This window comes from Coregonus clupeaformis, chromosome 31 (assembly GCF_020615455.1).
Source record: "Coregonus clupeaformis isolate EN_2021a chromosome 31, ASM2061545v1, whole genome shotgun sequence".
Classification (NCBI taxonomy): domain Eukaryota; kingdom Metazoa; phylum Chordata; class Actinopteri; order Salmoniformes; family Salmonidae; genus Coregonus; species Coregonus clupeaformis.
Genome location: NC_059222.1, coordinates 28,095,469 through 28,108,552, shown reverse-complemented (window position 1 = coordinate 28,108,552; position 13,084 = coordinate 28,095,469). Strand labels below are relative to the sequence as shown.

General features: G+C 45.1%; 1 protein-coding gene across 2 annotated transcripts in view; it reads right to left on the bottom strand.

The window, feature by feature from the left end:
- Positions 1-1,446: 1,446 nt before the first annotated feature.
- LOC121547366 (protein phosphatase 1B) overlaps positions 1,447-13,084 on the bottom strand; it is a 48,178-nt gene continuing 36,540 nt past the window's right edge. The window contains exons 3-8 of one of the 2 annotated variants that reach the window (XM_041858617.2): positions 5,372-5,545; positions 5,067-5,240; positions 4,866-4,983; positions 4,507-4,618; positions 4,214-4,271; positions 1,447-2,038 (exon numbers count right to left, since the gene is read on the bottom strand). In XM_041858617.2, the coding sequence (XP_041714551.1) occupies positions 2,015-2,038; positions 4,214-4,271; positions 4,507-4,618; positions 4,866-4,983; positions 5,067-5,240; positions 5,372-5,545 (660 nt within the window). In that variant the 3' untranslated portion in view covers positions 1,447-2,014. Of the gene's footprint in view, positions 2,039-2,904; positions 3,634-4,213; positions 4,272-4,506; positions 4,619-4,865; positions 4,984-5,066; positions 5,241-5,371; positions 5,546-13,084 lie in introns of those variants that run through there. The other variant, XM_041858616.1, reaches the window with a different exon arrangement.

The window sequence follows — 13,084 nt, the reverse complement described above, 5'->3', positions numbered from 1 at the left end:
AAACTGACAACGGATCAGCTCCTAGAGATATTACCACCTATGGCTGCAAATATCGAAGCGGCTTATTCTATAATGCTTACCCAACAACAAATGCACTATATCACCGATTTGTTAGGCTACACATCATGAAATATATTGAAACAAATTACAGACAGTAGCCTACAAGTAGAAAAATAGAACTCAATTGATTGAACATGAAATGTATTTCAATGATTAAAATAGGCATATAGCCTACTGTTTATATTTTAACGCAGTCATCTCGGTTTTCATTTGAAGCATATTTTTATATGTCGCTTCCCACTGTTTGTATTAATTGCAAAGACATTGGCAACTTTGTTCTGAAGTTATCGGTGGTCACAGAGACTGATAAACCATGTGATTGTATGTTTAGCGGAGATCTTCTGTGTATAAAGTGACACGGGAGGGCAAAAAAGCATCTAATGACACACTTAGCTGTTCTGAGGTGGTCTGATGCAGGCATTAGATTACGAGCGTCTTCAAGTGCAACGTTAATAACGATGGTTTTGGGAAACAGCTCTGAGATTTAACGACGCTCCTACAAAGGTTCTAACGATGAGCTTAGCCTTAAGATGCTTTTGGGAAACCGGGCCAAGGTTAACTATTGATCCTGCTTTGATCAGATGAGCAGAGCGGAGTAGGTGAGACGGTGGGGTCCAGGAGAGGTCTGTTTTTGATCAAAGTGATCAGGTTAACTATTGATCATGCTTTGATCTGGTGAGGTGAGCTGAGCGGATGGGAGTCGGTGTGGTAATTCAAATTGAGAAATTCCCCGTTGTTTAACGAGATTTAAACCACAGTAAAAGTTGAACATTTAATTTGGGATGCATTTCACTGCGTCACAAAAAAAAATGCACGTACCATATCATTAGGCACTCCTTTTCAATTGAAAAAAATTAAATTGCACTTTGTGGTGCGTGTTGGAATACTACTTTGCTGTGAAGCCAGCAGCGTTGCAAATCGAGGGCATTGGAGCGAGTGGATGGGACTGGTTTGGGATTTACCGCTCTTCTCCTTCGTTTATCTGACAACAAACAGAGAAAATAAATCAGCAGGAACCAATCAGAGGCGGTCAGGTGGGATCAGTTTGAACCAATACCATCCAGTATGTGTGGCGTGGAGCATAGGGGGTCAGGTGGGATCAGTTTTAACCAATACCTGTCCAGTAGCTGTGGCGTGGAGCAGAGGGGGTTGTGAGGGATAGGGGGGTTGTATAACCATCAACATGTAGCACGTGGACCCCCCACCCTCTGTGTGTGTGAGAGAGAGAGAGAAAGAGATACATGCATGCATGTGCAGGGCATGGTGTGTAAGGTTGAAGGGAGGGGTGTGAGAGAGAGAGAGAGAGAGAGAGAGAGATGCATGCGCAGGGCATGGTGTGTAAGGTTGAGGGAGGGTGAGAGAGAGAGAGAGAGAGAGAAGAGAGGAGAGAGAGAGAGAGAGAGAGAGAGAGAGAGAGAGAGAGAGAGAGAGAGAGAGAGAGAGAGAGAGAGAGAGAGAGATACATGCATGTGCAGGGCATGGTGTGTAAGGTTGAAGGGAGGGGTGTGTGTGTGTTGTGCGTGTTCGGGCGGTTGGGGTTGTCAGGCAGCACAGAGTCCAATACAAGTACCAGATTGAACCAGTCTGGGTCCCAGTCCCCACCTCCAAACTTTTTCTTTCACACACACAAATACACCCCAGGTCCTCATGTCCGTGTGTAGTCAGGTGATCAATGTCAACAACATCAAAAAAAAAAAAAAAAAAAAACACCAGAAAACCTGGATGGTAAAATTTATCTACCATCCAGACGCTTCATCAGTCCTTAAAACAAACGCATCACCTCCAAAAACACACTCCTCCCGAGGAAAAGCAGAGTGTGTGTGTGTGTGGGTGTGTGTATTCATCCTCTCACGCACGCACACACACGTTGTCCACTGGGCACGTGGAGGAGGCAACTCCCCCTCTGGGTGGCTAGACCAATCACAGGAGGAGACCGGGGTCGCAGTTACCACGACTACCAGGGGTCCTCCAGATCACACTGAGAGAGATAGAGAGATAAATGTTTATGAGGCGCCATTGTACATACAATATAAAACTGATGTTATTTACGTATTGATGTTGAGAAGTGGGTGTGCAAGTGGATCAGGAGCTGAGAATGTGAGGGGTCGGTATGTGGGTCAATCTGTGGGATAAGTCGATCTTGGACTCACCTGATGGTGGCCTACTGAAAGACCGGCTGTATCCCAATTCTTATACTAGGCTACAGCCTGTAATAGGCTTTTTGTCAAGAATAGAACATGTGTAGATTACGCTATAAATGCCATGATGCCATGTAGTAGGAATTCACTGCACACTATTCAGGACATGAAGAGCAATTTTAGACCCACAATGGAATGTTTACAGCAAAAAGTTATCATATACCATAACAGTCAGACAGACACAGACCAAATCTGACAGTCAAGAGACAAACCAAATCAGATGGACAGATCTTAGCATTATTATTAATTCAAATAACTTTTATTGATTATTTTATTAATTCACATATTGCTGTATGGAACAGATTCAGCCTACACACACACACTCATGCATACCTTTATCATATTGTGCCTTGTTGCAAACAGTAAGTGCCACCATTCATCAGAGAGAAAAACAACTCAGTCTTTAGAAATACAATGACACACACTTTTTTACTTTGGTTTTTTGAACTTTGTATACTGTTCCAGAATTTTGAAGTAGTTACAGTACTGTAGTGCACACACCTTAAAAACACATTCTATCAAACACACACAGCTCAGCTGGCTGCTAAGACCTCTCTCTCTCTCGGACGGACAGACAGACAGAGACACACAGACAGACACAGACAGAGAAAGAGTGTGTTGTGCGCGTGTGTGTGTGTGTGTACTGTGCAAACAGGTACAGGTGGTTTATGGGAACTTGTGTTTTTATATGGACAGTCCAGTAGATCTTCTCTCTCTGTCAGGTAGAGGTCCAGACATGATCGGTCCATAGACTTAGACGACTCATCTTTGTATCTACCCATTATGGCGTCTGTGAGAGCACGGATGGACTAGACGCTGTGAGAGCACGCATGGACTAGACTAGGCTGGATTGGGGTAGGGGACAACCACAACATCAGAGATCAGAGGTGAATTAGGAGGGGGGAGGATCTGGTTGGCCAAGGTCAGCAGCTGGAGGATATAGTGGGACGAGGTCTGCCGCTGGAGGTTCTGGTTGGTCACTGTCTACCGCTGGAGGTTCTGATTGGTCGATGTCTACAGCCGGAGGTGGTTGTTGGTCGATGTCTGCCGGCGCTGATGGAGAGGGCGTGTCTTTGCTTTTCTCTGCCTCCGGGGGGTCGGGCGTCTCGATGACGACGGGTGAGGGAGGGGGAGAGGGGGGTGAGGGCCGGGGGGAGTCAGGGAGATCGTCTGCGGTAAAGGAGGAGGATTCCTCCCCCGTGTCGGCTGTATTCTCCCCAGGCAGACGGTAGACGGCCAGGGCTTCCTCCAGCACCGAGCGATACTGCCCCCGGTGGTGCAGGCGGAACTGACGCAGCGCCTCCAAGAGGTTGGTCGCCGTACTGCTGCCTCCTCCCTCCTCACTCTCCTCCTCTCCTCCACCTCCAGCACAGGCCTGGCCAGGGCAACACCATGCCACACACACACACACACACACACACACACACACACACACGCTAGTGTCAGACACACACCAGCGTCAAACACACACAGGCACTCACACACACTTCAGACACTCTCTCACACCATACTACCCCTACCCCTGTAGCCAGCTACCCGTAGTGACATTGTCTTTGTCCAGTGAGGGAGAGGAGAATACAACAGTGCCTTCCCATTCCCCACTACAACTTCCAACACCCCAAACACAATCACACAATAAACACAAACTAGACTACGCCAAATAGTTCATGTTCATAAGCTGTCCCGGACTTTGGTGTAATTTTCTAAAAGGTTGGGACACGGTAGGAAGGAACATCAGGGAGCAGTATTCATGTAATGTGAAACCAAGTCTCGACTCTAGATGAAATATTCAATTTTGATCATGTTTGGTATTTGACGGTCCTCGAAGCCCATTCACACCCCAGCCCAGAAGAGTGGTGCTGTTGTGACTGGGCTGGAGTGGGTCATTGTGGGCTGGAGTGGGTCTTTGTGGAGGTGGGAGGTCAGGGGTGAGAGGTCAAAGAAGAGTTACTCACCCCTTCCTCTTCTCTTTGTGGGTTCAGCCTGCTGTACACCGCCTCGATCACACTGCGCCTGACCACACACACACACACACATTAGACATTCTCATTTGTGTGCTTGTGTGAAGCTTGATTGAAAAGTTGGATCAATAAATCATGACAGTCTCTCATACTTTCATGAAGTAAGAAGGGTGAGACATTTCTGTGATCTGAAAAGAAAATTGACAATAAAGTAGTTTTCTTCAGTGTGTGTGTGTGTGTGTGTGTGTGTGTGTGTGTGTGTGTGTGTGTGTGTGTGTAGCATTTACTTGCTGGCCAGGCCTCCTCCAGGCGGAAGGTTGGGGATGTTCTCAGAGGAGATGCTCCTCAGAACAGACACCAGGTCAGGAATCCCCTCCTCTCCACAGCCACCCAGCAAATCTAGAGACAGACACAGGATTAGAGTGGAAACACAACATAATAATGGACGGCCAGTTGCATCTGACCAGAATATCGGCCGTCATATCCCGACGATTCTACATGTTAAAACAGCCACTGCTCATCGACACCCAGCAGGTGGTCACTTTAACACACCGTGGCGACAGCCACCCGCTGCTATTAGCCATTCGTCGGCGCAGTGTGTCCAAGCTCTTAGAAAGGATGGGTGTGTATATGTGTGTGTTCTCACCCTCTACACGTGTCTCCAGGTATTTGTCCAGTTCCTCCTCTTTCTTCAGGGCTTCCTCAGACACCTTGGGAGCTCCCGGTAAAGTCACCAACACCACACTCATGTTATCTCTGCTGCCCTGGAGACACACACATACAGAGAACGAGGCTTAGATTGTGGGTTAGAGCATGGGTTAGAGTGTGGGTTAGAGTGTGGATGTACCTTGTGCAGACAGGTGTCCACCACGGCAGTGCAGACTCTTTCCAGATCATCAAACACTTGTAGCCGGGACCTGACGAACTCACACAGCTCCTCGTTGGACATCACGTCCCAGATCCCATCGCACGCCAGCACCACAAACTCATCCCCCTCTGCAGCACGCTCTAACACACACACCTGGGGGAGGAACACACACACCTCAGCTGGAGAGATCACACACACACACACACACACCTCAAGAAGGAGAAAGAACTAGAGTTTACTTTAAAGCTGTGCCACAGTAATAAAGGCATTTTAAATACACACACCTCTGGCTCTGGGCTGACCAGTTGTTCTGTGGGACCCTTCCCATCCACACACTTGTAGTCATAGTCCCCCAGGGCTCTGGACACGGCCAGGGAACCATTGACCCTCTGGATCATCACTGACCCCCCTGCATTCTGGATACGCTCCTTCTCTCTGGGGTTACACGGCTTGTGGTCCTACAGCGAGAAATAGAATGTATGCATTTGAGATAGAGGCTGATGAGCTACAAATTACCTTGCATTCTAAATAACTACTCATTACATGATCAAGATTAGAGGATGCACCTTGCCTAGCTCAAACTGATCCCCTAATGGGCTGTCTCTCCATCACTCCCACCCTCTCTCTTTCCCTCCCTCTCACTCAGTATATTGTACCCGAGTAGAATATACCACCTCTCAACCATCCTCCCTCTCCCCCCCTTTCAAAAGTAGTGCCTTGCAAACGTATTCAGACCCCTTGAACTTCTTCACATTTTATTGTGATATAAAGTGGGATTAAAGTGGATTTGTCATTTTTTGTTAACAATCTACACAAAATATTTGAATGTCAAAGTGGAAGCAAAAATCATTTTTGAAAAGATAAATAACAATTCAATTAAAAAAGTATTGCCATAGTATTTCAAGCAGATTTAGGTCAAAACTGTAACTTGGCCACTTAGGAACATTCCATGTCTTCTTGGTAAGAAACTTCATTGTAGATTTGGCCTTGTGTTATAGGTTATTGTAATGCTGAAAGGTGAATTCCTCTCCCAGTGTCTGGCGTAAAGCAGACTGAAGCAGGTTTTGGTCTAGGATTTTGCCTGTGCTTAGCCCTATCCCATTAATTTTTATCCTGAAAAACTCCCCAGTATTTACCGATGTCAAGCATACCCATACCATGATGCAGCCACCACCATGCTTGAAAATCTATAGGCTAATTTACATAATTTAGTGGAATGAAATTGGCGGGTGTGTATTTCCGAAATAATGTATTTTATTTATCACACGCACCGTATTTGTATTTATTAAGGATCCCCATTAGCTGCTGCCAAGGCAACAGCTACTCTTCCTGGGGTCCTGCAACATTAAGGCAGTTATATACAATTAAAAATATTACATTACATTATATTTCATAACACTGTACCCAATACATTTAGTGTGTTCCCTCAGGCCACTACTCCACTATCACATATTTACAATACGACATCCATGTGTACGTGTGTGTAGAGTGAGTGTCTATATGTATGTGTGTATGTGCCTGTGTGTGTGTGTGTCTTCACAGTCCCGCTGTTCCACAAGGTGTATTTTTACCTGTTTTAAAAAAATCTGATTCTACTGCTTGCATCAGTTACAGTGGGGAAAAAAAGTATTTAGTCAGCCACAAATTGTGCAAGTTCTCCCACTTAAAAAGATGAGAGAGGCCTGTAATTTTCATCATAGGTACACGTCAACTATGACAGACAAATTGAGGAAAAAAATCCAGAATATCACATTGTAGGATTTTTAATGAATTTATTTGCAAATTATGGTGGAAAATAAGTATTTGGTCACCTACAAACAAGCAAGATTTCTGGCTCTCACAGACCTGTAACTTCTTATTTAAGAGGCACCTCTGTCCTCCACTCGTTACCTGTATTAATGGCACCTGTTTGAACTTGTTATCAGTATAAAAGACACCTGTCCACAACCTCAAACAGTCACACTCCAAACTCCACTATGGCCAAGACCAAAGAGCTGTCAAAGGACACCAGAAACAAAATTGTAGACCTGCACCAGGCTGGGAAGACTGAATCTGCAATAGGTAAGCAGCTTGGTTTGAAGAAATCAACTGTGGGAGCAATTATTAGGAAATGGAAGACATACAAGACCACTGATAATCTCCCTCGATCTGGGGCTCCATGCAAGATCTCACCCGTGGGGTCAAAATGATCACAAGAACGGTGAGCAAAAATCCCAGAACCACACGGGGGGACCTAGTGAATGACCTGCAGAGAGCTGGGACCAAAGTAACAAAGCCTACCATCAGTAACACACTACGCCGCCAGGGACTCAAATTCTGCAGTGCAAGACGTGTCTCCCTGCTTAAGCCAGTACATGTCCAGGCCCGTCTGAAGTTTGCTAGAGAGCATTTGGATGATCCAGAAGAGGATTGGGAGAATGTCATATTGTCAGATGAAACCAAAATAGAACTTTTTGGTAAAAACTCAACTACGTCGTGTTTGGAGGACAAAGAATGCTGAGTTGCATCCAAAGAACACCATACCTACTGTGAAGCATATGGGTGGAAACATCATGCTTTGGGGCTGTTTTTCTGCAAAGGGACCAGGACGACTGATCTGTGTAAAGGAAAGAATGAATGGGGCCATGTATCGTGAGATTCTTGAGTGAAAACCTCCTTCCATCAGCAAGGGCATTGAATATGAGACGTGGCTGGGTCTTTCAGCATGACAATGATCCCAAACACACCACCCGGGCAACGAAGGAGTGGCTTCGTAAGAAGCATTTCAAGGTCCTGGAGTGGCCTAGCCAGTCTCCAGATCTCAACCCCATAGAAAATCTTTGGAGGGAGTTGAAAGTCCGTGTTGCCCAGCGACAGCCCCAAAACATCACTGCTCTAGAGGAGATCTGCATGGAGGAATGGGCCAAAATACCAGCAACAGTGTGTGAAAACCTTGTGAAGACATACAGAAAAGCGTTTGACCTGTGTCATTGCCAACAAAGGGTATATAACAAAGTATTGAGAAACTTTTGTTATTGACAAAATACTTATTTTCCACCATAATTTGCAAATAAATTCATTAAAAATCCTACAATGTGATTTTCTGGGAAAAAAATTCTCAATTTGTCTGTCATAGTTGACGTGTACCTATGATGAAAATTACAGGCCTCTCTCATCTTTTTAAGTGGGAGAACTTGCACAATTGGTGGCTGACTAAATACTTTTTTTTCCCCACTGTACCTGATGTGGAATAGAGTTCCATGTAGTCATGGCTCTATGTAGTACTGTGTGCCTCCCATAGTCAGTTATGGACTTGGGGACTGTGAAGAGACCTCTGGTGGCATGTCTTGTGGGGTGTGCATGGGTGTCCGAGCTGTGTGCCAGTATTCCAAAACAGACAGCTCGGTACATTCTGCTCGTCGACACCTCTCACAAAAACAAGCAGTGATTAAGTCAATCTCTATGTGTACTTTTAAGGGCCAGCCGTGCTGCCCTGTTCTGAGCCAACTGCAATTTTCCCAAGTCCCTCTTTGTGGCACCTGACCACACTACTGAACAGTAGTCTAGGTGCGACAAAACTAGGGCCTGTAGGACCTGCCTTGTTTATAGTGTTGTTAAGAAGGCAGAGCAGCACTTAATTATGGATATACTTCTCCCCATCTTAGCTACTGTTGTATCAATATGCTTTGACCATGACAGTCTATGATCCAGGGTTACTCCAAGCAGTTTAGTCACCTCAACTTGCTCAATTTCCACATTATTCATTACGAGATGTAGTTGAGGTTTAGGGTTTAGTGACTGATTTGACCCAAATGCAATGCTTTTAGTTTTGGAAATATTTAGGACTAACTTATTCCTTGCCACCCATTCCGAAACTAACTGCAACTCTTTGTTAAGTGTTGCAGTTATTTCAGTTGCTGTAGTAGCTGACGTGTATAGTGTTGAGACATCCGCATACATAAACACAATGGCTTTACTCAAAGCCAGTGGCATGTCGTTAGTAAAGATGGATGGAAAAAAGCAAGAGGCCTAGACAGCTGCCATGGGGAATTCCTGATTCTACCTGGATTATGTTTGAGAGGCTTCCATTCAAATCAAATTAAATTGTATTTGTCACATACACGTGTCTAGCAGATGTTATTGCGGGTGTAGCGAAATGCTTGTGCTTCTAGCTCCGACAGCGCAGTAATATCTAACAAGTAATATCTAACAATTTCACAACATATACCCAATACACACAAATCTAGTAAGGAATGGAATTTAAGAATATATACATATATGGACAAGCAATGACAGAGCGGCATGGACTAAGATACAGTAGAATATTATAGAATAGAATACAGTATATACATGAGTTGAGTGGTGCAAGATATGTAAACACTATTAAAGTGACTAGTGTTCCATTTCTTAAAGTGGCCAGTGATTTCAATAGGCAGCAGCAGCCTCTAATGTGCTACTGATGGCTATTTAACAGTCTGATGGCCTTGAGATAGAAGCGGTTTTTCATTCTCTCGGTCCCAGCTTTGATGCACCTGTACTGACCTCACCTTCTGGATGATAGCGGGGTGAACAGGCAGTGGCTCGGGTGGTTGCTGTCCTTGATGATCTTTTTGGCCTTCCTGTGACATGGGGTGCTGTAGGTGTCTTGGAGGACGGGTAGTTTGCCCCCGGTAATGTGTTCGGCAGACCGCACCACCCTCTGGAGAGCCCTGCGGTTGCGGGCGGTGCAGTTGCCGTACCAGGCGGTGATACAGCCCGACAGGATGCTCTCAATTGTGCATCTGTAAAAGTTTGTGAGGGTTTTAGGTGCCAAGCCAAATGTCTTCAGCCTCCTGAGGTTGAAGAGGCTCTGTTGCACCTTCTTCACCACACTGTCTGCGTGGGTGGACCATTTCAGTTTGTCAGTGATGTGTACGTCAAGGAACTTGAAGCTGTTGTGTCATCTTCAAACTTGATGATTGAGTTGGAGGCGTGCATGGCCACGCAGTCATGGGTGAACAGGGAGTACAGGAGTGGGCTGAGCACGCACCCTTGTGGGGCCCCAGTGTTGAGGATCAGCGAAGTGGAGATGTTGTTTCCTACCTTCACCACCTGGGGGCGGTTCGTCAGGAAGTCCAAGACCCAGTTGCACAGGGCGGGGTTCAGACCCAGGGCCTTGAGCTTAATGATGAGCTTGGAGGGTACAATGGTGTTGAATGCCGAGCTATAGTCAATGAACAGCATTCTTACATAGGTATTCCTCTTGTCCAGATGGGATAAGGCACTGTGCAGTGTGATGGCGATTGCATCGTCTGTGGATCTATTGGGGCGGTAAGCAAATTGAAGTGGGTCTAGGGTGACAGGTAAGGTAGAGGTGATATGATACTTAACTAGCTGAAGACCCTGCCACATACGTCTTGTGTCTGAGCCATTGAATTGTGACTCCACTTTGTCTCTATACTGATGTTTTGCCAGTTTAATTGCCTTGCGGAGTGAGTAGCTACACTGTTTGTATTCTGCCATATTCCCAGTTACCTTGCCATGGTTAAATGCGGTGGTTCGCGCTTTCAGTTTTGCGCAAATGCTGCCATCTATCCACAGTTTCTGGTTAGTGTAGGTTTTAATAATCACAGTGGGTACAACATATCCTATACACTTCCTGATAAACTCAGTCACCGTTTCAGTGTATTCATCTTAATTATTTTCGCAAGCTACCTGGAACAGATCCCAGTCCGCGTGATGAAAACAATCGAAGCGTGGATTCCGATTGGTCAGACCAGCATTGAATAATCCTTAGCACGGGTACTTCCTGTTTGAGTTTCTGCCTATAGGAAGGGAGGAGCAAAATGGATTTGTGGTCAGATTTGCCAAAAGGAGGGCAGGGGAGGGCCTTATAACCATCCCGGAAGTTCGAATAGCAATGGTCGAGGATTTTAGCAGCGCGAGTACAACAGTCGATATGTTGATAGAACTTCGGCAGCCTAGTCCTCAAATTTGCTTTGTTAAAATCCCCGGCTACAATAAATGCAGCCTAAGGATATGTGGTTTCCAGTTTGCATACAGTCCAGTGAAGTTCTTTGAGGGCCATCGTGGTATCAGCTTGAGGGGGGATATACACGGCTGTGACTATAACCGAAGAAAATTATCTTGGGAGATAATACGGACGGCATTTGATTGTGAGGTATTCTAGGTCGGGTGAACAAAAGGACTTGAGTTCCTGTATGTTACTACAATTAATTCATTAATCATGAAACACACAACTCCGCCCTTCTGCTTCCCGGAGAGATATTTATTCCTGTCTGCGCGATGAACTGAGAACCCATCTGGCTGGACCGATTTCGACAGAATATTCCCAGAGCCATGTTTCCGTGAAACAAAGTATGTTACAGGCCTTGATGTCTCTCTGGAAAGAAATCCTTGCCCGGAGCTCGTCGAGCTTGTTAACCAGATACTGAACATTAGCAAGTAATATACTTGGAAATACAAAATAGCGCAACGTTTCCTAAGAGCTAATCGCGAGGCCGCCATCTTCGTCGGCACCAGGATTACATTAAAGAACACCTTCTGTGTTTTGTTAGACAAGTAACTCTTTATCCACATTATAGCAGGGGGTGTAAAGCCATAACAAACGTTTTTCCAGCAGCAGACTATGATCGATAATGTCAAGCCACACTGAAGTCTAACAAAACAGCCCCCAATATTTGTATCATCAATTTCTCTCAGCCAATCATCAGTCATTTGTGTAAGTGCTGTGCTTGTTGAATGTCCTTCTCTATAAGCAAGCTGAAAGTTTGTTGTCAATTTGTTTACAGTAAAATAGCATTGTATCTGGTCAAACACCATTTTTTCCAATAGTTTACTAAGGGTTGGTGGTAACAGGCTAATTGGTCAGCTGTTTGAGCCAGTAAAAGTGGCTTTACTATTCTTAGGTAGCGGAATGACTTTTGCTTCCCTCCAAGCCTGGGAGCACACACATTCTTGTAGGCTGAAATTGAAAATATGGCAAGTAGGAGTGGCAATCTCGTCCGCTATTATCCTCAGCAATTTTCCATCCAAGTTGTCAGACCCCGGTGGCTTGTCATTGTTAAATCGACAACAATAATTTGTTCACCCTCTTCCACACTCACTTTACGGAATTCAAAATTACAATGCTTGTCTTTCATAATTTGGGTCAGATATATTTGGATGTGTAGTGTCAGCAATTGTTGCTGGTATGTCATACCTAAGTTTGTAAATCTTGCCAATGAAAAAATGTAAGTTGTTGGCAATATCAGTTGGTTTTGTGATGAATGAGCTAACTGATTCAATGAATGAATTCTGCCATATTCCCAGTTACCTTGCCATGGTTAAATGCGGTGGTTCGCGCTTTCAGTTTTGCGCAAATGCTGCCATCTATCCACAGTTTCTGGTTAGTGTAGGTTTTAATAATCACAGTGGGTACAACATATCCTATACACTTCCTGATAAACTCAGTCACCGTTTCAGTGTATTCATCTTAATTATTTTCGCAAGCTACCTGGAACAGATCCCAGTCCGCGTGATGAAAACAATCGAAGCGTGGATTCCGATTGGTCAGACCAGCATTGAATAATCCTTAGCACGGGTACTTCCTGTTTGAGTTTCTGCCTATAGGAAGGGAGGAGCAAAATGGATTCTTGGTCAGATTTGCCAAAAGGAGGGCAGGGGAGGGCCTTATAACCATCCCGGAAGTTCGAATAGCAATGGTCGAGGATTTTAGCAGCGCGAGTACAACAGTCGATATGTTGATAGAACTTCGGCAGCCTAGTCCTCAAATTTGCTTTGTTAAAATCCCCGGCTACAATAAATGCAGCCTAAGGATATGTGGTTTCCAGTTTGCATACAGTCCAGTGAAGTTTTTTGAGGGCCGTCGTGGTATCAGCTTGAGGGGGGATATACACGGCTGTGACTATAACCGAAGAAAATTATCTTGGGAGATAATACGGACGGCATTTGATTGTGAGGTATTCTAGGTCGGGTGAACAAAAGGACTTGAGTTCCTGTATGTTACTACAATTAAT